At 43.6% G+C, this 26,666-nt stretch overlaps 1 protein-coding gene across 1 annotated transcript; it reads left to right on the forward strand.

Annotated features, from left to right (window-relative positions):
• The first annotated feature begins 683 nt into the window (after positions 1–683).
• HECA (hdc homolog, cell cycle regulator) lies at positions 684–26,460 on the forward strand. Its single transcript, XM_030235920.2, has 4 exons — positions 684–930; positions 15,185–16,225; positions 19,353–19,507; positions 22,141–26,460. Exons 1-4 carry the CDS (start codon positions 699–701, stop codon positions 22,303–22,305), a joined length of 1,593 nt encoding a protein of 530 aa, XP_030091780.1. The 5' UTR covers positions 684–698; the 3' UTR covers positions 22,306–26,460.
• Positions 26,461–26,666: the final 206 nt, after the last annotated feature.

Raw genomic sequence — 26,666 nt, forward strand, 5'->3', positions numbered from 1 at the left:
CCACATGAGCTGAGAAATCCAAAGTCAGGGCTGTGCTGCTGTAAGGTTTTCTGCTCCCTAACCCGCCCCCCCTCCCCCACGAGACCGCATTGTTTTGGTTTCCTTCCATCTCCTTTTTATTCCTGCACGTTCAGGTGACATTTTCCAAGTGTTCCCCGCTGCCTGGACATTCACGCCGCGGCGGGAGCGCGGCCGTAGGGGCACGGCCGAGGCCGGGGCTGCGGCGAGGGGCGCGCAGGGAGACCCCCGGCCCCGCTCCCCCGTCACCCCTCGCCGGCGGCGGGGGTGCCACTACAGCTCCAGCTCCCAGCGGCAGAGCGCGACTCCCCCTTCCCGGGAGACGCAAGCGCCCCCCGCCCGTGCCGGCAGGAGCGGGGCTTTCCCTCTCCCGATAAGCCCCTCCCGCCGCCCGCGCCTGCCTCAGCCCCAGCCCCGCCTCGCAGCGCACGCTGCTTCCCGCTGCCGCCCGCGCCTGCTCCGGGAGGAAGAGGGGCGGTGGCAGCGGGCGGCCGAGAGGGACAGAGGGACACGCCTTTCACCCTCCCCGGCCCGGCCCCCCGGGCCCCGCCGCCCACCGCGGGCGCGGCGCAGCGCAGCGCGGCCGCCGCCGCCCCGCCATGAGCCGGAGGTAGCGGCGGCGGCGCCTTCCGCAGCCGCCGCCGCCCGCCCGCCCCGCCGCGGCGGCGGCCGGGCCCGCGATGCCGAACCAGAAGGGCGGCAAGGGCAAGAAGAACAAGCGCGCCAACAGCAGCGGCGACGAGCAGGAGAACGGGGCGGCGGCGGGCGGCGGAGCCGCGGCGGCGGCGGGTGGCGGTGCCGCGGGTGGCGGCGGAGCCGGAGCGGCGGCCGCGGGCGGCGGCGGCGGAGCGGGCGGCGGAGCGGGCGGCGCGGCGGCCGCAGGCGGCTCGGCGCCCGGAGACGTCAAGAGCGGTGAGCGGCGGGCCGGGCCCCGCGGCCTCCCGCCGTGGCGCAGGCGGCGGCGGGGACCGGGGAGGCTGCGCGGGGGGACCCGCGGGGCGGGGGCGCGCCCGGAAAGCGGGGTTGTGCGGGCGGGTGCCCGGGGCAGCGGGCGGGTGTCGACCGGGCCCTGCGCCGGTGCCGCCGGCGGGATCTCCCCGAAACACCCGGCGGGGCGGGGGCTGCGCGCCGGGCTGTCCCCGCCCGGTGACCCGCCGGAGGTCGGGGGCCGCCCGGCGGCGATGCTGAGAGCGGCGGGAGCCCGCGGCAGCCGGGCGCGGTGGCTGCGGGCGGCCCGGGAGCGCGGTCCGGGGGCAGAACGCATCCCCGGCGGGCGGGAAGCGCCGCGCTCGCCGGCAGCGGCCGCGCCGCGGCTGATCCGGAGCTCCGTTGAAAAATGCCCGCTTTATGCCGTCACGAATAAAAATGGAGTCCTGCTTTTCGGTCAGTTTTGTTTGCCGCTGTACAGCAGTTGGGTTTGTCAGGGCAACGTGCTCACTTCTCATCAACCATTTTATGCTGCCTTTGGTCTCTGGGTTGGATTTTGGTTCGCAGCGGTTTTGATAAGGTGGTGCCTTGCTGAAACTTGAATTGCTATTCATGTTTGTTGCGCTTCAAAAGGATGCGTCAGGCTAAAACTAAAGGCATGCAAAGATTTTATTACAGTTTTGCTAAGCCAAAAAACCCCACCTCTTAGTTCTGCTGCTAGGTTTGCAAACTGCTGTGCAGAGTCCCTACTCTTCACTTTTTTCCTCTACTAAGTTGGATTTCAGCTTTTTACTCTCCATGCTTTTCAAAAAGTGGGAGGGTGGCTACAACTGGTATTATGCTTTGTGATAGTAGTTTTGCCTATGGATGTTAGAAAGGCACTTCCAAGTGCCATAGTTTGGTTTTCAAGATGTCTGATTCCAATGTATTATTTAATGGAAACTTTTCCTTGGAAATATTATCAATTAATTACGAATCACTTTAGCAAACAAGGTCTTTGCCAGACTGCTTTTGTGAGAGTATTACTCCAGAAAATCATGAAGAATGATTAGAATTTCCTTTTTGGGTTTGTTTCAGGTTTTTTCTTTACTATTTTCTTTAAGTGAGTGAACAAGGAGAAAAAAAAAGAGAGGTTAACAGGAGTTAGAATATTGCTAGAATATTTTTATCATAACTTCAGTATGGTAATGTAATATATCCAACATCTATGTTGCAGGTGGTGTCTTATGCCTTGGCTTTTCTCTGGATGGGGAGAAGCAATATTTCGAATTTTTGCTTTGCTCAAGCACAAGTGGCAGCAGTGGTGCATTTCTGGTGTGGCTGTATTGCCTGTGGGTGATGAGGTGGTGTTCCATCTGCAGGTGCCACAGGAGGCAATGCCGGTCAATGCTGGTAGTGGTACAGCTCTCTAGCCAGCCTGGTTGTCAGTCTTTTTCTGCTCTAAGGCTGTGTGTTCCACATGCTTGGCATAGCCTTCCCCTGTGCTGGCCAGCTTCCTCAGAAGAGGCTGCCTTTTTCACATCTAACCTGAGGTGCTCCTTTTATTCTCTCTCCCTGCTTCCATATTGCTTCAGTGGTCAGAAGCATCCCTTGACTCTTTTACCAAATCCTTCACTTCCCTTTTTTTTTACTCTCTCACCACAGAGGTGCAGCCTTGGCTTCAACATTTGCCCTATACTGTCTGGTCAGCACACCTGATCTTTGCCTTGACAGGATCATTGCATCTCATCATACTTTTGCTAGCTTTGTTTTACACTTTCTACTGCCCATCAGATAATGCTGAGCTGTAAGTTTGGTAAATTGTATTTTCTCTGGAAGTGCAAAGCTTTCAACAGTTTTGGTTCAGGTTGTGCTGCAGAACTGGGAATCTGGCTCATGTGCAGGGAAAAGATTAGACAATGATAACAGATTCCCTCAAGTCTTCAAACCCAATGAATGTGAAATGAAGCTCTGTACTGTAGCCACCGCCCTGGAGGCAACTAGCCCATTACTAGACTGCAGACATTTGTAAGAGGCTGTGCACTCGAGGGTTGCTTGATCACTAAGCAGCTTATGGAGGATGTGGCCTGCTGCAGTGAGTGGTGGGGTTAATAGAGTTCTGCTGTGCACAGTCAAGTCTTGACTGTTCGTGGGAAACTATCTGGATTGTGGATTAAGTCTGCTGGGTTCTCCTAGCAGTGCTGCTTTTGGACTGTGCAGCTGCATGCTGTGTCTTGTGCTGCCCAGGCTCATTGGTCCTGTGAGACCCCAGGTCTCTTCTCTTCTCTTCTACTGCTAGCTGCTCGTCTCTGTCTCTGTCGTAGCGTCGAGGCTGTAGCGCGGCTGGCGGGAGCGTCTCGGATCGGTATAGGCGTCTAGTGAGTCGTCTCTGCTCGATCTCGTGTATTCTCTCTCTATGCTGGAGTCTCTCTCGTTCTGGCTGCTAGAGGCTCGTATCTTCTCTCTCTTCTCTTCTCTTCTCTCTCTTTCTCTTCTCATATCTCTTCTCTCCTTCTCCTCTTCTCTTCCTCTCCCTTCTCCCTTCTCCCTTCTCCCTTCTCCCTTCTCCTTCTCCTTCTCCCTTCTCCCTTCTCCCTTCTCCCTTCTCCCTTCTCCCTTCTCCCTTCTCCCTTCTCCCTTCTCCCTTCTCCCTTCTCCCTTCTCCCTTCTCCATTCTCCTCTCCATTCTCATCACCATGTGCTGCTACAGCGTAATTTGTGTGTGTCTGGTGTCACTGCTCTCCTGCTCCACCTGTACCCTGGGAATGCAGTGCATGATCATAATGACATAACCTGCTTGCTTTCATTAATGTGGCAAGACAGAAGTATGCAGAGATGAAAGCAGCAGATTTAGCAGTTGAAAATGTCTGTGCAGACCTTGGCTTTGCATTGTGATGTCAGTATGATGGTCTAATTACGCAGTCACATCAAGACCCTACTTTGCTCATGAAGAGACAGTGATTCAGACGGGGGGGGGGTTTATAAGTCTTCACACTTCATTGTGTGGTCCATGTATTGTTTCTGACCCTCATCCATGTGGCATAATGAAATAGAATTTTTAATTTCCTCTGGGCTTCTCTGTGCAGCCCTGACTAGCTGTGCCATGGGATTGGAAACTGCCACTACAGCATCCCTTTATCGTGGAGAGTTCACTTCTACATTTTGATAAATTTTTCGTCAATCCCTGCACAATATTTTCATTTAAACTATCAGCCAGTTTTTGGCATGATGATTGAGAAATGTCAACAGACTTATCTCCTGCCCCCCAACAGGGCATTTTTTATGGGTTTTTCAGTGATATTTCAATTTTTGTGTGTTCAGAGCTCAAACTGCTCTTGAAAGGTTCTAGACTCCCACAGGGGAATCAGGAAGGCAGAGGGCACAACCACTGACCAGATGTGATGGCTTTTTTACCTTGCAATCTCAATTACTCAGCAGGTATTGGGATGATGCCTGCAAGGGGGATTCACATTCTCTGGCTATGTCCTCTCTTCCTATCTCTTCCATCAGACCATATGGTAGATTAATCTTTCTTGACCGAAGTGCATCCATTTTCTGCACTAAGTGATGCACAGGTCATGGAGAGGGGGTTATAGGGTGTGGGTGGACTGGTTTAACAGTATCACAGTGCACAGGGAAAGTGAGATGTGATGTCACAGAAAGTCTCATTGCTTAGGTAACCTGTCTTCAGAGTGATTGAATGAAGTTTCTAAAAAAGGTTTTAGTTTTCTGATTTTCTAGCTAGTTTTCTGTGTTACTTTGTATAAAATCTGTGATTGTGTAAAATTATACCAGCAACTGCATGGGATTTTGCACTTAACCCATTGACGGCAGTGTTCCTGATGGCAGCAGTTGGTTACCTTCGTCTGCAGACATAAACGAGTGTGACATTTTGTGGATAATTTGCCCCATCATCAGAAGAGGAAAATCCACAGGGTTTACTTTTAGATCTGAGGAACAAATTCCTGTTCTGTCTCTGCCTTGCTGAGGCTGGACACTTTCAGACTCTGTGTTCCAGCTGTTTTACCTCTTTATCCTCTGATTGTTCTGCTCTAGTCTTGACATAGAGTTGTTTCTGACCCTAAGATTCCTTATTCTATCCATTGTCTTTGCCTTGTTTCCATTCTTCGTCTCATTGTCCAGTAGAGCCATGTCCTCTTTTTTGAGGACTTGGTGATCCCTGTCTTAGCATCTTGCTGCTTCATCCCTTTGTCATTGCCACTCTGTTCTCTCCAGCACTGTTGCTGTGGGAAGACTAGAGCAAAGAAAAAGCTGTGTCTCCTTAGCTGTGCTTTTTCCCTTTAACATGTAATTCATGAAAGCCAGCCAAATTAAACTAAAAATACTCTCACAGAATAACTGTCTCTAAATCACTGTCCTACAGTGTACTGGCCACCTGTTTTAAGATTTTTTTTTTCTCCCCCCACCATAGGGGAGCCCTTAAGCTGCACAAGTGGCAGGGCTGGTGCATTGCTTGGTTGGCAGGTGAAGCTGCTGGCAGTCAGATTTGAGTGCTTTTGAACACTCTGCCTGGGTTTCACAAATTTGTAAGATCCACTTTCAAATAAAAATGCTAATGTAGGAAAAGTGTATGGAGAGGGAAATCAGTAACCACAACAGTGACTAATGTGTTGAACACTGTGACGGGCCAACAATTATGATTTATTAAAAAAGAAATAATTATATCCTGGACGTAGGATAGTTAAAGATGGACATAAAATTCATCAATGAAATGTTTAATTAAAAAATGTGTTTTCAGAGAATGAATTGTTGTAGTATTTAAGCCTGGATTAATATTTGCTGTCAAATGTTCCCTGCTGCATATAACATCCAGTTCCAGTTTGGCACTCTAGTGATGTTCAGTATTGGCACCTTCTGATTATTTAGCCTGAGGGATTCCCATTGGTATCAGTGAGACCACCTGGAAAATTAAGTTTTTATTCTGTTCCAGTGACTACAAAATTTAATACCTATTAATTTACTAAGGGCAAATCATTTTGCCTTATAATACCATTGTGTTCTTCTAACTGCAGAAATCAATTGAATGCAGATTTCACTGTCTCTATCAATGCAAATCAGGTTCAAAAGGACTTTCATGTTAGTTTTAGGATTTGAAAACTATGCAATTACATGCCTTGGTAGCAAATGCAGTTCATGTTTTGCAAATCTTTGCAAATGGAATCATGTTCCTGGTGTTACTGAGTAAAATAAATATTATCCTTTCATGCATGCAGGTACACACCCATTTAATTTTGGGTTTTTAAAGTTATTTGCTATCAAAATGGTTATCAGTGCCCTGACGAGATTCTGTGTTCATGTGATTAGTTATTGCTCAAGTGTAGCGCTTTCATGAATAAGGTTTAGGCTTGATGTTTGCTCTGTTTCATACAAGGAAATACAGTTTTTGAACTCATAGTTTTGCTTTGTCTGTACTCATCCCATATCTTAATAACAGTGATCTAAGAAGTAGTGACAAAATGATTTCTAGCCCTTGGAGACATTTGTAAGTTTTCTTCAGCCTTGCTTACAGTCTTGCATATTGAGACATCCTTTGATATTGAAGTACTGTCACGGCTGGCAGAAGTCCATCCCTCTCTGCTTTTCTTCCTGCACCATGTGTAAGGGAAAAAACCAGAGGAGAACCTTGCATTCATCTCAGAGTAAAATACTACAGCTAATCTTCAAGGTGTCTAAATTGTAACAGGATTAATAGAGCATGGGCTTTTTTAAACTCTTTTGTTAGAAATTCAAATAATTTCAAAGAGGTCCTCTTGAAGCAGTAATCTAGTTACTGGAGTGGGTAATTCCATTTTGAAAGCATGTGGGATTTTGAGTGGAGCACTGGCATTTCCTGGTAGACTTCAGTGACATTTATCTTGAGAGCATTCACTTCAACCTTTATGCCTTCCTGTCTGTCTCTCAGAGTCCATCAGTTTTCCTTCCTGGGCTTGAGAGGGATATTGCTGTTACTCCTGTCTCCCAGGATGCCTGCTAGGAGAGGAGGTAGCTTCTGTTGGAGCCTGGCTGTTGAGTGTGCCTGGCACTCCCATGCCCATACCCACTGTGGGAGCAGTGTCCAGCTGAGGTCCCTGTGTGCCACACTGATGCCAGGGATGGTACATGACAGGGCTGGGAGCCTGCCTGGCATTGTGAGGGAGATGTCTGGGAACCAAGAGCTTCACATCAGGAGCTTCTGTCTTGAAGAGATGCTGAGTACTGCATCTCCTGTTTCCCACTGAGTTTCTGCCAGCTTCTTTAGCCTTTAGTGTGGGAAATAAAATACAGTCTGTCATACTGAGACTTGGGAAGGATGGACCAATGACACAAATACCCCTAGATTTGAACATATAAGAGGTGTTGGTACCCCTTAATTCAACCTTTCCTTTCTCTCTTGCCTTCTTGTGCTTTTGGACTGGGTGTGGTGGCTAGCTGGCTCTCAGTCTGAGCGAGTCCAGCCTGCAGTGTTTACATCTGTGCTTGGCGTGAGGGCATCTACTGCAAGCCACAGTTATCTCTATTTCCAGCATGAGCTGGGGTTTGCCACTGAAAACTTGCTAAGGCAGGTACAGTAGAATCTGCTTGAGTTGTTATTAGAATGACTGTTTCTTGAAGCACCTAGGTTAGTTCTCTGTAGCAGTTCAAGTTATTAAAAGCTCTTGGAAGGCTAAAGTGAGAGGATTTAATGGTTACAGTGCTTTTCTGTGGGGACAGTTCATGTGCAGGCTAAGCAACAGCCAGTGTTCAAAACACATTAAGGCCCACCAGTCTTGAGGTAGTCATTAATCTCTGCATTCACTGTGACAGAAGTCATCAGAAAAATCCACATGATACTGAGGAGTCTTCCTAGCTGGGGCATGATTGCTTATGGCACAGAGAACCAATTGTCTTCTGACCTGGTTAAACCAAACCAGAGCCCACATGGGAGTATTGGGGGTGCATAGTTGTCCTGGTACTGATACAGGTAGAGGCTTAGGTCTCTTCTCTGGGCATATTTCCAGTTGGATTCAGGTGTCACAGCACAAGCTAGAGCAAGATTTCTCCTGTACAGAGAGGGTCTATATATCCCAAGCAAAAGCCAAAGCTTTTGTTTGTGATTGTTTTCTGTATTTGGACAACACATATTAAATGGAAAGAAACTGGCTGAGTTGGCTGATGATAATTGTACAGATGATGGTGATTTCTACAAGACCATATGAATTCTCATGTTGGGTTTCAGTAGCGTAGGCGGTAGGTTCAGCTTGGAGCACAGATGGTTGTGTAAACAAGCTACAAAATTATTGTGCACGTGTGAGTGCCTATCTTCCTTAGTTTGTACAGTTTCAGTCTTGATTTTCTGCCTTACTTTGGTGAGGTGATGGTTGAGCTGGGAGTGGGTGGTTGAATGAGAGCTGCAGATAACTGTATCACATGCTGATTTCATAAACAGGCATTAGCTCAGACTGTGCTGCTAGTTAGAAGGTGTTTATGTGGCAGTATGAGTTAAGCCTTCATGATTTCCATGGTATTTTCCTGCTACTGTGAAGTTGCTAGGTGTGCTTTTTAAATTTATTTTTTTATTGTGAAGAGATTCCCTTGGAGGTCAGATGTGAAGTTGGCATAAGTGAAGTGCATGGAGATGCTTCTAGTAGCTACTGAGCCCTCTGGGAGTCTCATCACCTAAATTCTCAGCTAACCAGGGTTTAGCAGCTCCAGATTACTGGAAATCTTTTCTAGGGGAAGGTGATCACTTCATGTGAAGTGATAGAATAGAATTAGTGACATCTTGCACATGGGGTAAAGCATGAGGGAAGGGGCTGCTTATGGCTTTGTTCTCCTTAAATCCCTTCTGAGTAGGTGTTGCCTGCAGCTGCGTGGTCCTTGGGGGCAGGACTGAGCTCTGGATTGGCACCTGTTGACAATGTCGATGTGTAGGTGCATAACAGATGTAAAGCTATCAGCCAGACTGACTCCAGACAGCTCCTCCTTGCAGGGCCAGTGGCTCTGTCTGTTGCTTACTGTGACTGGACTGCTGGCCTTAGCTTCTCTTTCCAAGAGCACGAGGGAGTCTTATGGCACAGAAAGAATCCTGTGATAAGAGTGGCTTACCAGGTGCTGCTGTGCTGTTTTTTTCCCCTTCCCTCCTGGAAGCTTTCGTCTTGATCGTTTGGCAAAGATTGCTCAAGAAGTTTTGAGGAGATGTCAGTCATCATCAGTGCGTGTTACCAGTGTAAGCCCCGAGCTGAGCTCTTCTGAAAGACTTCTCTTACTGTTTGTCAGCTGTCATTTGTTGTTGCTGCTGCACTGAAGATCCATGCCTGCCTTTTGGATCAACTCTTGAAACGCTTTTTTCTTATTGCATTCTTCTGCTGCACTTAGGCTCTTAGGAAAGTGACCAGTCATTTCTGTACTGCCATCAATTTGTACTATTTAACCGGTTATGAGTATGACAATGCCCTTTTGTCACATCTTGGTAGTCTTTGGAATATTAGATTGTATTACAAGGTTCAACAAAGCAAATCCATCAGACACTTAATTCAAGTTTTCTCTTTCTGTCTGTTTTGTTGTGGTGGTGTTTTATTTTCCACAGCTGCATTACAGTATTACTGCAGTAATATTGTATGACTTCAATTAAAATAAAGCTATGCTGATGGCAGAGGAATTTCAGAAGATTCGTGCAGATGGTTGGTAGGGAGTGGCCTTTCCCAGGAATGACTCAGCTCTGGTTCAGGCTGGCAGAGTGAACAATTCCTGGCTGTGTAAGGTTGTGAAGAGAGCAGTGTTCATGAGAAAGCAGGGTAGAGGTTAAAGTGCTTGGTTTGCAAGGTATGTGTCCCACGGGAACCCTTCTGGCCTAGGTAATGTGCTGGCAACTTGGTGTGTCCTTGGCATAGATGAAGAGATGCTAGAGTAACAGCAGACCAAGAGCAAGCCACAGCAAGTGTTTTGCAACAAATCTGGTGCCAAGACCTTTCCCTTTTGTTGGGGATAATTTCTTTTTGCAGATCCCTGACAACCTCCTTTTGCCTGGCAGTTGTTTTAAGATGACAGTAGGGCTGTCTCGTCCAGCGCCACCGCACTTCCCTCTCCCTCTGCCCCCAGCCTCACATGTTTAACACCTCCCCTGGGTTTTACCAGGGATGGCAAATCTGTGCAGTGAGCTGAAACCTGTGCCGACGAGTAGGGGAAATAATTATCTGTTTCTGTCCACTGACTGAAAAACTCTGGTGCTTAACACAATGGATAATGTGGGAGCGTAGCAGGGGAAGAGCGAATTTTGCTTTAGGCACCTGCATTGAGGGCTTGGAACAAATGAGAGCAGTCACGAAACTGAAGCCATGGAATCATTGCATTTGGCTTGCTGGGTGCATCTTTGGTTTTATGATGGGTGTGTAAACAGAAGTAAACAACATTCTCCTTAATATACTTCACCAGAGGGGAGTTCCTCAGGCAGCTGTTGTTCTGCTGCTTTCATTTGGGTCATAAAATGGGAAGGATGGCCTTCATATACTGCCTTTCTTTTTTATTAAAAGGTAGAACCAGTTTGTGTGGGAGGATTTTTTGTTGTTGTTGTTGTTGTTGTTGAAAGAGGTATTTCTCAGATGTTTTGTTTCTATTCCTGTTCCTGGCTTTGATGGATGTTTATAAACCTGAACAGAAAAAATGAGAAAAAGCCAGAAAAACCAATCCAGGTTCCTCGGAGTCTTCTGTCTTACTCTCATTTTTGAATGAAAAGTTAATTTTTTGGTGACTCTGTCAAATATAAAACACAACCTTGTTTAAACAGTGAGCTGTCTTTGCACAAATGTACGCATGTTTGGAACGTCGTGTGTTATTTCTGTTTTAGAAGACATTTATGTACTGCTCCTTCCAACTATTTTCAAAATCACTGTTGCAAATCACTACAGAGCAATATGAGAAAACATCTATTTTTTTATGTGGAAACATAATGTATTGAAAGAAGCAGCACACGCTTGTAGTTGCAACTTGACAGCCTATGTTGAAGCTGTTCTGCTCCACAAAACTGCACACTGTCTTGTTTTGTTCTCTTAGGCTGTGAAACCCATGTTGAAACTGAGAGTTAAACAGAAATTCTTTTATCCTTATTTTGGCATTCTTTTGAAAGGAGCTGCTGGGAGATTAGATGTTGCTCTGATACCGTGTAATCTTTCATTTTCCCTGAAGTTCAATTTCATAGCTTTGGAAACCAGAATCTTGTTGAGCTGTTAGCTGCTTGGAAGCAAATTATATTTAGGTGTGGATGGGCAGTTTGGCCATGTAATTTCTATTTACTTCCCATCATAATCTGTCTTGACAGTAATTGTTAACACTGTCATCATAAAACTTTAGGACAATGATTCTAGCTCTGACCTTTTGAAGAATATCTTAAAATTTATTTCTAATTATGGGAAGTACAAGGGCTTGAAAACAAGAATTTTTAAACTCTTGTAATACTGAAAAAAAGTGTTCTGTCTCATTTATAAAATGGTGTTTAAATAACCCAGACCACTTTCAAGGGTGTGAATTGATGGGAAGAGCTCTTCTCCTTACCTACAAGGAGGCTCCCATACTGATCTGAATGCTGTCTCCTTTGCTTCTAAGGCAAATCTCTTGCCTTGAACTGGGAAAATTACACAAAAATTGCTGGTTTCTGCTTCTCATTTATTCTTTATGGAGGAATATGTGGCATGGTTATGTTTGGCAGGAGACATGGGTACAGAGAAGTCTGCAAGGGATGTTCGGTCTTGCACAGTCTGTTTTGTACAGATAATTTGAAAAGTGTGGCAAAACCAAATGTTGGCTTGGGGTTTTTTTATGCTTTTCAAGTAGTGGAATTTTCTGCTTTCTTAAATACAGGAAAACTACAGAAAACTACAGAAAACAACAGAACTTTCTGCTGAGACCAATTAGCTATGCCGGGCTTCTCAGTTTCTGTTGTGGAAATACTGCAGCAGTTTAATCCAGGCCTTCTCCAAACCAGCAGACTTGATAAAAGCAAATCTGCATCAGTGAAAGCAGGTGCTTTGACTAGCATGGCATAACCTGTGCTGTGGAGCGTGGCAACATGGCAGAGAGACCTCTTAGCTTTCTGGAGTGTTTCCCATGCAGCTGCAGTGGCAGTAGTGAAATGTCAGATGAGTCCCCAGAAGAGGTGAGTAGACACCAGCTTCTCCTCTTAGCAATGACGTTTTCCAAAGCAATCTCAGTGCCACCATTTAACAGTTTATTGGGGTCTTTTGCATGATGGAAGGCTTTTGTTAATTCTGTTGGTGTCTTCCAGCTGCTCTAGACCTGCTTTTGCTGGGGTGATTTTGTGACCAGCCAGCTCACACTGTGTAGATAGCAGATCAGATGAGGGAATGTGTGAAAACTTTGTAATCACCTAGTTAAATTAAATGTTGTAGAAGACATCACTGTCCAGAACTTGCAGTTTTGCCTTTTCTTGCCCATGGTTCTGCTGTGTGGGAAGTTCCTCAGGTAATCTGCTGTCTGTAGGTTCTTAAGGAGAAGCTGGAGAAGATCTTATTCCACAGTATTGACTGACTAGGAAAAGGGGAGAAAAGTCTGTTGAAAGTTGGCTTTATTTTAGCCTCTAGACACCCAGTACATGATCATAATTAAGTAACTGCAGACACAGTCTGTGGAATACATGGGCTGTGGTGATGGTTTTTGTATTTCAGTCACTTATTTTATTAATTTCATTTTTTGTCCACATAGTGAGAAAGAGTCTGTAAACTTCTCAGGGAACTAGAGATCATACGTTTTTGCATACAAACTCAAAAATGTGTTCAAAGGCTGATCAAGGAAACACTTTCCCTTTTTAGTCAGGTAACTGTGCTGGTATGGATGAACAAGTATAGTGTCTGTATTCAATTCTAGACTTGTCTGTGTAGTACTTTCTCAGCTGTCAGCTATAATTATACCTGCAACTGTTAGAACATTTACTCTCTGAAACAGTGTGAGAGCATAAGTGGATTTTTGGCATGTTCCTTTTTTATGCTACCTTCTTGTAATGGTGGAAAGGAATATCTACCAAAATAGATGAATAAAGGAAATGCATAAGTGAGAATTGTTCATATTGGTGCCTCTGGTACCTTGCCTCACATGACTTCTGATAATTTGCCTTTCATGGGTTCAGTTAACTGGCCTGAGGTCAATTGTATAAGGATGCTATAATTGTGAACTGTACTTTCAAACCTTAAATATGATGAAGGAAAGACTGACAATGAAAAAGAGCTTTGCAGAGATGCTTGCTGTGGTAGTGTGACTTGAGTGAAAGTCTGGGAGAATGGGTGGGAAAACTCTCTGAACTGGTAAACTGCCAGATTTTGTTTCAGAGCAGGTAAGGTATATACTTCTGCTCTTGGCCAACAGCATTATAGTAAATAATAACAACATTATACTGAATAACACTCAGTAAAAGAGTGGAGAAAAATTAGTCACTGGTAGCCAGTAAAACTGTTGCTTCTCAAAGACCTCTCCAAACTTACACATTCTTAGCAGGCTTTTCAGAGATGTGAGACAACCACTAAAAGAATATCTGTCACATTGTAGCAGGAACTTCCAAAGAGTCTCTAGGGAAAGCCTCTCTTTTCTCTCTTCCCTACAATTTGTGCCTCTTCTTGATATAAGGACGTTTTAAGAACTTCAGTAATCTTGAATTTACTGAAGGTAGCTTTGAACATTTTGTTTGTTTATAGCCTTTTCCAAAACCTTGTTGGGAAAGGGACCACTAGCCCAGCAAAGATCTGTTGTCGCAGAGCATCTGATTTGTGGTTTACTGCTGTAGGACAGGTGATGATGGAGAGTGTGTCTCATACTAAAGGTTGGAGTCAAAGTACATCTAGGAGCATAAAACCTCTCATTCTGCTGCAAATTATGTAGTTATTTGTGCAAGCAGTGATAAAAATGGGATTAAAACCAATGCAACAGAGTGGTAGTTTTTTTACCTGCTCATCAGGTAGAAATTTAAGTCCTAAGGGGAAAAAACTTCAGTCATGGCAGTCTCTCTCCTCAAGGATCTGCCATAAGTCCTAGGGCTCTGGCTGAGACTTGAGTGGAACTTCAGGCAGCTGAGTGCTGTGTTTTAGATAGGGTGAGGCAGCACTTGACCACGGAAGACCTGGAAGAAGCCTGCTGATATTTGAAAGCAGCCATACAGAGGTTAAAAGGCAGCTCTGTTGGAGCAGTACTTGCTGATGAAGTCGAAGAATTAGGAAGACAGAAATACAAAGAAGAAGTATTTGTCTTAATTTAGTAAGCATCTGTGGTGGGGGTCAACCTGCTGCAGCATCTAAAAAGTTTTTATAAGAACTCCAGTAGAAAATTTCCAATCTCTTTTGAGCCTCCCAGCTGCAACAGAGCAGCCAGCAATGGGAATCATATGTAGTCTGTGGTACTTTGGTGAGGAACTGGAAAACATCATTGATTCATAAATGCAGAAAATTCTTTTGTAGAGCATTTTTTTTTTGTATAGAAGCTGATATTGTTGCTGTGAGATAATTGAAGTAAACTGCTCTTTGCTCAAGGATATAGCAAAGCTGCTACTTTGCTGATAAAATATCATGTTGCATTTGGATTTTTTCACCTGTCTGTTCTGCAGAACTGTTTGGTTTGTGAAATTTAGCTATCCAGAAGGTCAGTGGTGGTGATGTAGTCTGTATTTGCCTAAGCAATGTAATGAAGGCCCTCCTTTCTGTACTAGGAACGTAAGCTTTTTGTCGTGCTGTTCAAAGTTCTCTGCTCACTCTTTCTCTCCCTAGCTGCTGTCTCTTGCTCAGTCCCCAAAAGAGAAATTTCTTTCCCCTCAGAAAAGATCAATTCCTGCCTCTCCCCATGATTGCAAAGCTGGGCGCTTGTTTGTATTTCTTACTTGCCTTTCAAACAGGCATCTCTGTGTGTTCTCCCCATGTTGCCTCTCAGGCTTCAAAGCAGCTCTCCAGAAACATTCACAGTTCTTTCTCCTTGCTTTTTTAATGCCTTGCAATGGTATCCACAAATACTTGAGGAGGGCTAGTGCTTCTGAGGTGCTTTGGTTTTGAATATTACACAGAGTGTAGTGTCATCTTGTTTCTTTATTTGTGCATTTCCTTATCTCCTTTCACATGCTTATCTCTTTTTGGCAAATACTGCTTTTTTGCAGTGACCCAGAGCTGGTGCTTGTGGCCCTTTAGTAGTACACAGGTTGTTAGTAAGAGCTTGGGTGTGTTGGTCACAGTGTCTAAAGAAACACTGCAATAAATGGGCCATGAAGTTATTAATGTATCTGTTTTACCTTCCGCAGAAGCCCCTTGTGCCACTCCACTGATCTGTAGCTTTGGGAGGCCTGTGGACCTGGAGAAGGATGACTACCAGAAGGTTATATGCAACAACGAGCACTGTCCCTACAGCACTTGGATGCACCTTCAGTGCTTCTACGAGTGGGAAAGCAGCATCCTCGTCCAGTTCAATTGCATTGGCAGAGCCAGGAGCTGGAACGAAAAGCAGTGTCGCCAAAACATGTGGACCAAGAAGGGATATGACCTGGCTTTTCGGTTTTGCTCCTGTCGGTGTGGGCAGGGTCACCTGAAGAAGGACACGGACTGGTACCAGGTGAAGCGGATGCAGGATGACAAGAAGAAGAAATCGGTGTTGGAGAAGAGTACGGGAAGGTCCGTGACGGAGTCAGCAGAGGAGGCCAAAAAAGGCAGGCCGGCCAACAAGCCGCAGAAAGGCTTGAGTAACGACCTCCAGCGAAGGCACTCCATGGACAGGCAGAACTCCCAGGAGAAGGGTGTCATGGGGGGCAGCTACGCCGTTCGCTCGCCTTGTGTGTCTCCTGGCCAGTCCCCTCCCACCGGTTACTCCATCCTCGCCCCCACGCACTTCAGCGGCCCTCGTTCCTCGCGGTACCTGGGAGAGTTCCTGAAGAATGCCATTCACCTGGAGCCCCATAAGAAGAACATGGCTGGGGGGGGCATGTACAGGAATGCACATTTTGATTATGGGGCAGCTGGCTTGCAAGCACATCGATCAGGACACTTCGATACCCCCGTGCAGTTTCTGAGAAGGCTCGATCTGTCTGAGCTGCTCACTCACATCCCCAGGCATAAATTGAATACTTTCCACGTGCGGATGGAAGACGATGCCCAGGTGGGCCAAGGGGAGGACCTTCGGAAGTTCATCCTTGCTGCTCTCAGTGCCAGCCACAGGAATGTTGTAAACTGTGCTCTGTGCCACAGGGCGCTGCCAGTGTTTGAACAGTTTCCGCTGGTGGACGGGACCCTGTTCCTTAGCCCATCGAGACATGATGAGATTGAATATGATGTTCCCTGTCACCTTCAAGGTACAGGTTGTCTGTCAGTCATGCTAGGTTTCATTAAATGATGGAACTGCCTTCTTCTGTGCCCTGTCCCTGCCATTACAGATTTTCATCCCGGTTCTGCATTTTTAAGCAGTTCTGTAAAGCCTGAAGTAATGTCCAAAGTACTCATGTGGATCAGATTGAAACACTTAAAAGGAATTAAAAAAGATGCTGTATAGAAAGATCCATGCCTTGTGTTTGGGCTTACAACTAAACAAGTTCTGATCCGATTTCTAGGTAGACCATGGGAAGTTTTTCCAGCCAATCTGTTCTGGAGCTTATGCATGCCCATTTATCTCTTGGGAACGTTACTCCAGGATGCACACCAACCTTTTAAACCACCTTTTCAATTTAAGCAGGCTGTGCTGGAGCCTGGCTGAAAGTTATAGTTGTACCACTGACGAGGGTGAGGTGCCTCTCATCTGCTTTCAGACTACAGAGTATCAGTTTTGTTTTATAACAAAGTATTATTTCTTAAATACAGAAAAGTCTGTAGTCCGGCCTTTGTTAACACAGGCCTGGAGAGGTTGGATGTAATAAGAGTAAGCTTTTCATATGGTGTGTTAAAGCAGCAGTGTAGTAGCGAAGGTTTTTTACTTATTTCCAAACTTGCATGTATTTGAGCTATGTCTTGATTATGTCCTAGCTCTCAGATGAGTTGAGACCACAGCACGCATTTCCTTCTTAGAGAAACAAATGAATGTGGGCCAGCATGAGCTTCAGCTCTTACTGAAAGCTGTGGCCCAATCTTAAGTGATCAGGGTGGTACATGGCTGGATGTGCCTGTCCTGCAGCCTGCTAGCAGGCAACAGGGCTAAAATAAGTCAGAGAAAGTATTCCTCATCTGGTGGTCAGAAGCACGGAATTACCTGTTGAAAAGTGTGTTGGTAAGGGATTAACCAGAGATATTTTAGCATTAAAGTTTCTCACCTTTCAATAAAATACATTGTATCCCATGCGTGGTCATAATATGTGTTATGTAACAGACCTTTGCTCAGTAAACTTTGTATTTTATTTTTTTCTTCCCTTAAATCACTGTGCACTAAGTCACTAAACTGTATTCACGCTAACATTATTGTTTCTGTCTTGCCTAATGTACTTTAAGGAGAAAAAGCAATAGGCAAATCTACAAGCCAGAAAAGTTCCAGGATAAACAGAATATACCTCTGTGAGATAACGATGCTTATTTGCTTTGATGGGGAGTCACACAATGTGCTTGTGATTTTATCAGTACAAAAAGCTGATTTAGTAATAATAGTGAAACTCATTGTTTGTTAACATTTGCCTCTAAGAATGAAACTGTGAAATTATTTTTTTTAACCTTAGTTATTACTTAACTGTTGGATGATATATCTGAAAAACTTGTTCAGACAAGTGAATAATTAATTGTTAAAATTTTTGTTTCCTTGTCCTGGGTAAGGTGGTTTCTTACCAGAAGTACTCTCTGAAATGAAATTAAGCTGTAAGGTGCTATTCCAGGCTGTTATTTTCTTTTCAGTACAGAAAATCATTTATGTTACTTCAGGCATGTTTAAGGTGCCTCATTTCCAATACAAAAGTATCCTGAAATATAAATGGTGGGGGAATGTAGTATTTTAAAGTGCAGAAATGGTGCAGAACTTCAGATGGGGAAAGATACTTACCTTGCTGCTCAACTGCTGTGCGTGGAGTTGTTTGAGCATCACCAGTCTTGAGTCTTCACTTAAGGAACAGAGTTGATTATATATGTTATATGTATATTATATACATTTTAGTTTCACCCCATCATGTTTTCTAGACCTGAACACGCCAGTGTAGAATAACTCAGTTTTTACCAGCTCACACTAGTAAGTCTATTTTGTATGTATATTTTAAGAAGTCTTTTTTTTCTTGTTTTTCTAAAATACTTGGCCTAAAAACCAAAACAACTAAAAACACTTTTAGTTTAAAGTTTAAAAACACTAGATTAGTCTATACCAGACACTAAGTGTCTGGTATAGACTAATCATAAGCTATTAATATTTTGGTCCCATTTTTGTAGAAGAGTAACAAGATGTGTGTCTGTTGAATTACAGTTTGTGATGTGTTCAGTGCTTTGATGCTAAAGGGCACAAATTGCAATCCAAGGTGAACACATGTTGAGCACAGTCCTGTTTTGTGGCTGATCTGTAATTTCACTACTGCTTAGCTCTGTATTACATAGCAGTGCAAAATCTGGTATGTTGCAGAATTAGTACTTGGTGTCAGGCCTCTTCTAATAGACAGCTCTTAAATTGGAGATCAGTTTTGTCACTAAAAGTCAGGCATAACCTAGGTGCTAGATCTTTATAATTTATGTAGGAATTCTAGTTTTTTTTATGAAAGTCTGTCTCAGATTTTTCTTTGGTTAGTTTAATCATGTGTATGTAGTGAAAATATTTGATTTTCAAGTCAGAGCCACTTGTTTTTTTATGGACACAAATATAACTCAGGTTTTGAAGGTCATTGTGCATACAGAGCCTAAGGTGATGATAGAGCTTTTTATATTCATAGTTCTGAATGGCATGTTAAAGTCTTTGTATGTGCAATATATCATGTAAATATACTTGTTAATGAGCAGTCAGAAGAAAGTACATGAAAAAAATTTGCTCTTCTGATTGTTGTTTTTTTTTTTTCCATGGGGACTGTTAGGTTGTTGGTTCCCTCTTTGCTGGAAGATACCAGCAAGTTGTTAAATGAGTCTGTACCAAGTTTGCTAATAATCTTCGGCACTTCTCCACTTCTTATGTCAGGTGGGGATGAAGCTAGGGCAATATTCTGGTTTTGGAAATAGCAGCTGATCTTACAGCTTAACCTGGCATCTCTTCTTGGAGGTTTAGCAACTCCTTTTATAAAATATTCTGCTAAGACCTACCAGCAGATGATGTAAGGGAGAGTGGGCAGGGTGATGACTAATTCCTGAGTTCTCTATAGCTTCAGTCAAGCCTGTGTATTTCCTGTAGAGAAGTACTTTTTACTTTATCATTCACCCTTTATAAAGAAAAAAAAAAGATGTGATTTGTATCACTAAAGGTCAGATACCACATTGCAGAAAATGTCTGTTTTAATCTTCTCTTCTTGGCTCCTTAAGATGTGTCTTTTCTGTCCACAGGAAGGCTTATGCACCTCTATGCTGTTTGTGTAGACTGCTTAGAAGGGGTTCACAAAATTATCTGCATTAAGTGCAAGTCCCGATGGGATGGAAGCTGGCATCAGCTGGGAACTATGTACACCTACGATATTCTGGCAGCATCTCCCTGTTGTCAGGTTAGTACCATTCATAAGACTCATTAGGTGAAATTCCAACTGATTAGATTAAGTCAAGGTTGTGTATCTTTTCCCTCTTTCCTCCTTTCATCCTTCTTTCCCAGCCTGTACCTATGAGTGCAATACAAGAGGGCTGACGTGTCTCTGTCCCTTTGTTTTCAGAGGTACAATGGCCTTTAGCTAGACTGAAGTCATTGCCAGGGTCAGTGGTTAATACACTTATGTTTTTAAATAAAGCCCCCTTTAAATGCATTGGTAATTAAATCTGATGCTTCATCACCAGCATCACTAGTGCCAGGTGTAGTTCCACCTTTTCAGCAGATGTTTCATGGTTCCAGGGTTTTTTAGTTCATAAACTGTGTTTTATCATAACTGTAGCAAAAAAGTGCCAAGGGAACAGAAAGGTCCAAAGTGCCTTTGTGCTTGGAGATTACTCAGCTCTCCTTAATCTTTGTTGTGGCTGACCCTGGTGATGGCACTCACCTACCGCAGCCTGAGGCCACTTTGAGTTCATTAAACACTCACCTAATCTATGCCTTGAGAGAGGAAGATCTAAGGCTTGGGGCTACTCCAGAGTGTGTCTGAGACAGCAGGATTGTTTGCATTCCAGAGAATTAATTGTCTGTGTGATAGACAGAACACTTCTGCCGTGCAGGTAGGGGTAGACAGCTGTGAAGAAAACATCTCTCTGGAATGACTCAGTGCTCTGCTACAGATGCTCAGTCAGACACACAGATGGTGGTGGTAGGTCAGGGCAGAAGTTTTGCAGATACACCCTTTCAGACTGGGATCACTTCATGGTAATGTGCATACTTTAAAGCCATCTGAAATACCAGTTTGTCAATATGAAAAATGACAGTTTATTTTAAATGTAATGTATTTACCAAAATGTGTTGCTCAAAAGACAAGTGATGCTGCTGCTGGCTAAGGTGGTATTGGTAGCAGTTATAACTACAGACTGATACATTACCTCCAAATTTAGTGTCTCTTGAGGCTGTAACTTTTTTTTAAAAAATAGGAACTTTTAAAGGTGAGGAAAGCACTGATACTAACTTGCTATCTTTGTAAAAGTCAGCTGCTTCAAATCTGAATTGTTTCTGTTGAATGTACAAGAAAAGATTTAAGAGCTCATTATACAAGAGCCTTAATTACATGATTAATGGACAGTGTGACAGTACATGGTATAAGAACTCACTATAAAAGCATTAGCTGCAGTGACTGTGATTGCCAGATAATAAGCATTATTGTTTCACCATGATTGTTACAGATGATTCTGTGCATGCAGAAGAATGACATTTAAATATGGTATATAATAGAATTCCAAATTGCCTTTCTGGATTTATTATGAATAATTTCGTGCCTTACTTCAAAATATTTAATTCTACATCACAAATTTGCATGTAGAATAACAACTGCAACCATTGTCAGATTACTAACTCTTAGCTGAGGTGCTGGACAGTAGTAAAGGAGAAAACACTTTGGTTAAGAGTTCCATAAAAATTCATAACCTAGTAGATTGTATTTCTTAAAATTTCTGCTTTTCAAGCAGAGCAGTAAAGCTGTTGATTTGTTTCTTTTTGAGTCTGGTCTCAACAGGGATAGTACTTTAATAATTTCCTCCTTTCCTCATCCAGGAAAATCCCTTAAATCAAGGTGGCCTAGACAATACTTTTTGTTCTTTTGAGTGGAGAGCTGAAGCTTTCATTAGTGTACAGGGCTGTGAGATTAAACTGTGGTGCAGCTCAGGCCCTCGCTGCTCATTTGCCATTTTTACTCTTTAACTTCTTTACAGTCTCAAATCCCTTCTGCTTCTCTTGATTAGTCCAAAGGGCTTGCTGAGCTTTCATGCTGCCTGTTGCTTTCTTTGTATCAGATGGGCTGTGTGTCTCAGCTAGATTTCTTCTGAAGTCTCACTTCTTTGCAACAGCTGAATATTAATAGCTCTGTCCATCCTCACCTATGACCTTGAATTATTTCTCATATCCACCCAGTTAATGTTGCTTCTTTCTCAGTTGGATTTTGTAGAATAGTTTGTGTGTTGAAGTGATGTTTAGTTTGTATAACCTGATATGTACTATAAATGTTTAAATAGACACTTAAAGTGACACAATACCATGTTGTGCTGATAAAGTAGATCAAGTTATACATTTGTTAAGCCAAAATATTAAAATGCTGATATATTTCGTAGACAGGTGATCCTCAAACATCAACCTAAATGGTTGAATTGCTGTGGCACAAATATGAAATTTCTCTCTTAGCTTTGATGCTTCATTAATGATTTATTGAGACACCACTTCTTGTGCTGGGAAATGAGAAATTGATTCAGAGATTTAGCAGCACAAAATAAACCTTGATGTTCTCTACCTTCCATCAGTCAGAGTGGGAGGTGACCCACTCTCCAGAATTTGGTGGGTCTTTAATCTGAAAGGCACGGTGTGTGCCTGCCACTTCCCAGTGCAGGTGAGGAATGTCCCTACCAGCACATCCCACTACTGCCAGTTTCCTGAGTGACCCCTTCTCCTGCTGGGGAGGACAGGGGACTGCCTCTGGGACAGCCTTGTTTCCCAGGGGTGAGAAGCTGAGGGGAGTGTGGGTATTTCAAACAGGTTTTTTTGTTTGTTTCTTTGTTGCAGGCTCGACTGAACTGTAAGCACTGTGGGAAGCCAGTAATCGATGTGCGGATCGGCATGCAGTATTTCTCTGAATACAGCAACGTCCAGCAATGTCCTCACTGTGGAAATCTAGACTACCACTTTGTGAAGCCATTTTCTTCATTTAAAGTTTTGGAGGCTTATTGACGAAAGCTTTGCTTTAGTAATAGCTATTTTATGGGTATTTCAACTTTATTACATATCTTTTTATAGGATTCATTCTGTGATGAAATCTAATTTCTTTTCTAACTGAAAGAGCAGCTTCTTTGTCAGTGTACATATTAATATGTATATATACATGTTGTTAAAACCAGAATCCTCCTGACAAGATCTCTGTGAAGGTTGGAGGCAAGCCAATTTAATGGCCTTTCAATATATCCCATGTGTGGGGTAAAGTTCAGCTAAAAATGACTTGGGTTTATTTTTTGTATAGTTGTAATACAGTTTATAGGAAGGGTGTGGGGAGATGTAAAGGACAGGGAAATATGTCCAGTTGGAAAATGGGTAATTGCATAGGGTTGTTCCTCCAGCTTGGTGGAAATAGGAAATCCTTGGAAAGAAATGTTTCTGTCACTGTTGAATTCATTCAGCCCTTTGCATTGGTTCCCAGGGGTGCAGGAGCTGGCCCTCTGTTGCCAGTCCCCTCAGCAGGCTTTCTTTCAGATTTCCCATGACTGGGGTAAACTGAGGTATCATGACAAGTGAATGTAAATGTGTGCCAGAAAATGCAATCTTGAATGAGTTCTTTTGGCATTGTGTCTTCCTGCTATGTGTGTTTGATGTGCATTGCCCTCACTGAGTTATAGTGCAGGCAGTAGTGCTGCTTCCAACAGGGCTGTCATGTGCCCAGCTGGGTCATCTGCTCATACCAAAACAAGCTGGAGATCTTAAAATGCTTTATTTAAAGGTGTTTCTTCACAGACATTTTAGAAAAGGAGCTGGCTGAGCTGAATGGGGATGTGATTGTACGTGCCTGCTGGGACTGAGGCTTTGCTGTCTGCTGCAGGCTTGTGTGGCTGGTGTGGAAGGAGAACCATGAAGTGGGGTCTGGGCCCTCAGACCTGTATGAGCTGAGAGGTACTGAGTACAAAACATGTCATCACTTTTTTAAACAATTAATTGCTGCACCTTTGTCTTTGAACATTGTGTTCAGTCTAGGATCTAAAAACAAGGAGATGTTTTAAGAAAGCAAACTTAGCGTATTTACTTTCTACATGCCTCTGTGCTGTACGTAATAGGCTGCATTAAGCAGTGAGTTTGTATCAGAGAGCTTGGCCCTGTAGACTCTGCAGTTGTTGTTTTTTGACTCCCATTTCTCCCTTCCTTAAATAAATTTTTCAAAATAGGTGATTAATCTTTTGCTTGGTTTCTCAAATCAGCTGAGATTTAAGGGATGTTTGGTTTTTCCCTTTTCTCGATAGTGTATTTATGAAGTGTTTGTCCACTGGAGAAGCGTGGGGCTTGTTTCTGTTTACATGGTGGGATTATTTTTTGTTCCTTCTGAAGTCTTTTGTTTTACCAAATCAGAATCTTTTTAGAGTGTAGCTGTTGAAATCACAGTCTTGAAAATGGTCCTGATAGTCTGCCACCCTGGGGAAGAAAACAAAAAAAGTCAGAAGACAAAATAGTGATTTTTCCTATGCTGGACTGAGAGTTACACTTTCTGCCGAATTAAGAAATTATTGTGCCCATAAAGTCAAGCTGAGTATCCATGTTTCTTTGTGTGTAAAAATGCAGAGTTCAGAGGTTTATTTCCTGGCTGTCTCCACTGCAGAATTAGCTCCTTTTAGCATTAGCTACCCTTCAGGTTATAGCCAAGCTGCACAGAGTGTTGGCACAGTTCGAGTGGCAATGTCCTTGGGTGCCCCCCAGCTCATGTGGTGCAGGGCTGGTCTGAACAGCTATGTTAGCAGGCTGTGGTAGCCTTCACCACTGGTGCTCCTCTCCTCCTGTGCAAGTTCCTGGGCTTGGTTTTGGGTCTGGAGCACATTCTTGGGGTTTTGTGCAGTTGTCCTCTTGGCATCCGTTTTGGGAAAACCTGTTTCTTCTTCTGGGAGAATTACAGGAAAGGCTTTGAGAGACTTCCAACACTGTCCTTTCATGGCTACCACAAAAGTTACACCAAGCCCAGCTGCAGTGGGACCAGCACTGCACCCACTGTGCACTGGAGCAGGACCTGGCCTTGGGCACACCTGGGCAGGAAGAAGGTTTCTAGCAGATAAAACCTAATTAGCTGTGCAGCGTAGACTTCCCTTGTGAAGAACAATGGAATTATAATTTGGATTATCTCCTCCAGAAGGATGAGCCCTTCAGCTTTGATGGTGTATTGGGCAATCTGCTGGAGTTAGGGTGGCTGACAAGGTTGGAGTTGTGTTGCCTGGCAGGACCTTGAGAACCAGATCAGACAGAAAGCAGCGGCTGTCCCAGCAGCCTCAAATCACACAGCAAGGACAAAGCTCCTGTAATGAAGCAATTAAAGAGGGCAATTAAAGCATACATCTCTTACTGTAGGTTCAGTCTTCAGTGCCAGTCACACATCATGAGTCTGGGGTGTCAGTTCCCACATAGGATACATGGCATTGTGTGCTGTTTTCTGTGCAGTGTTGGGAGGGTGTCACTGTGCAGTGCACATGGTAGGAGAGAAGTGGGATCTGGAGTTGTCCTAGATACTTGTTTGCTCCCTTAGAGTAGCTTAATTTATAATTCTGCCCTTTCAGTTCTTGGATGCCTCTCTAGACCTGTATGTGTGATAATCAAAAATGAGTAGACATGGTCAGCTTTAAAAATAATCATTTGAGAGATTATGTAATACATCCAAGTCAAAACCAGGAATGGAGCAGACTGACAAAATGGGAAGGGAAAAGCACATGTAAAGTCTTAACACTGACAAGGAATTACATACAAATCTATCTAAGAAAGCAGTTTAGTTCTTTGCCAGCTTTTCATTTTAATTCTGCTGTTGAGTCTTACCTACTGCTTGAGGAATGCCTGTTTTCTTGTAAAACACCTCTCTCAACTGGAGGCTAGCACCATACATAGCACTGTAAAAATGATCCTCAGTGGAAGCCAGCTGAGCTACAGAAAGGTTCTTCTGAACTTTCACTCCAGAGTAAATTATCCCTAATTTGTAAAGGCTTTCCCTGCTTCTTCTTGGTACTGAAAGCTGCTCTTGGGTCACTGGAAAATGCATGATTTTCTCTAACATGCAGATTCCAGTCAAGCAGTCAGCCCTCACCTTTGGCCAGGAGAGTTTCCTGGGCTTTGCCCAAGCAGAAGTGCAAATGCAACTTCTTTGGGACCTAATGGCTACTTTGGAGCTTAAACTAGACCACAGTTGCTTCCTGTCTTGGCTAGCACTGGAAGTAGTCATGAGCTTACAAATGCATCATAAGGGAAATTACCTCCCAAGCTAGGGAGCTGCTTGCTTTGTTTATTTGGCTAGTTTATTCTTCATTGCCTTTCCTTTCTCTGATGCTGTGTGTTCTTTTTAAGCTGGCCCATGGTCAGATTAAATTTGCCTGCAATATTCTGTAACTGAGAATGCAGTCCTCTGGATTTGGAGGTTCATTCTGCTCTTAAGTGCACGATACTCCTTGTGACAGTAATAGGAGTTGCATGTGCAAATGCTTTTCTTTCCAGTAGTTAACTCTCCTTTCCATAAGAGAGGCTTGCATTTAGGAAGGCTTCATATTTTGGATGTGTAAAACTGAATTCATCCCTCAGTAAGATGTCTGCAAATAAATTTTGATGACCATAACTAACAAAATTGACATCTTTTACACACTGATGTGTAATTTGACATCTACCAACATGAACAGCTTGAAATTGTTGTTCTGTCTAATGCTGCAGAGTCATTAAAACTACAGGGTTTTATAGCCAGACCATAGACTATCCTATAGTCTATTTACATTAACATCTCCAGTAATGAGCAGTGTATTCATAATGAGTTTAATTGGAAAAATAAGGACTATTCCTGCAAGGGAGGCATCTAGCCCAATATTTTTCTTTTTTTCTTTTTTTTTCCCCCCTCCCCTGTGTTCCTCGTTTTGCTGTACCTAGTAACCAAGGACAAACACGTTGTAAGGCCATTGGTGAGAAAACCCCTCAAAAATATACTTGTCCATAAAAGTTTCTTGTTGAGACATTCTTGGATTGCACTTTTGCAGATGGAAGAATATGTACATAGCAAATGAATGTTGATGAAATTAAAATAATTGGTTATGATATCATTTATGTGTGTTGTTAGAGAATATTTTGTTGTGAGTTCTCTGTATTAAAAAGTAATAAATACCAGACAGCTAATGTGTGGGTTCTTCTTTCCCTGTTCTCTGCAGCAGTTTCTTACCCCTGCTCTTTATAGAATTACTCCAGTTGCCTTAAGTTTAAAGGGCACAGTTAAATCAGGTTTCTGGTGTTGGTTACAATGGAGCTTCGTTGTTGTTTTGAAGATTGTTGTACTGCAGGGGTCACAGTGGGGTGTGTGTGATGTCACCTTCCCAAAACTTTGT

Source organism: Serinus canaria, chromosome 3 (assembly GCF_022539315.1).
Source record: "Serinus canaria isolate serCan28SL12 chromosome 3, serCan2020, whole genome shotgun sequence".
Classification (NCBI taxonomy): Eukaryota; Metazoa; Chordata; class Aves; order Passeriformes; family Fringillidae; genus Serinus; species Serinus canaria.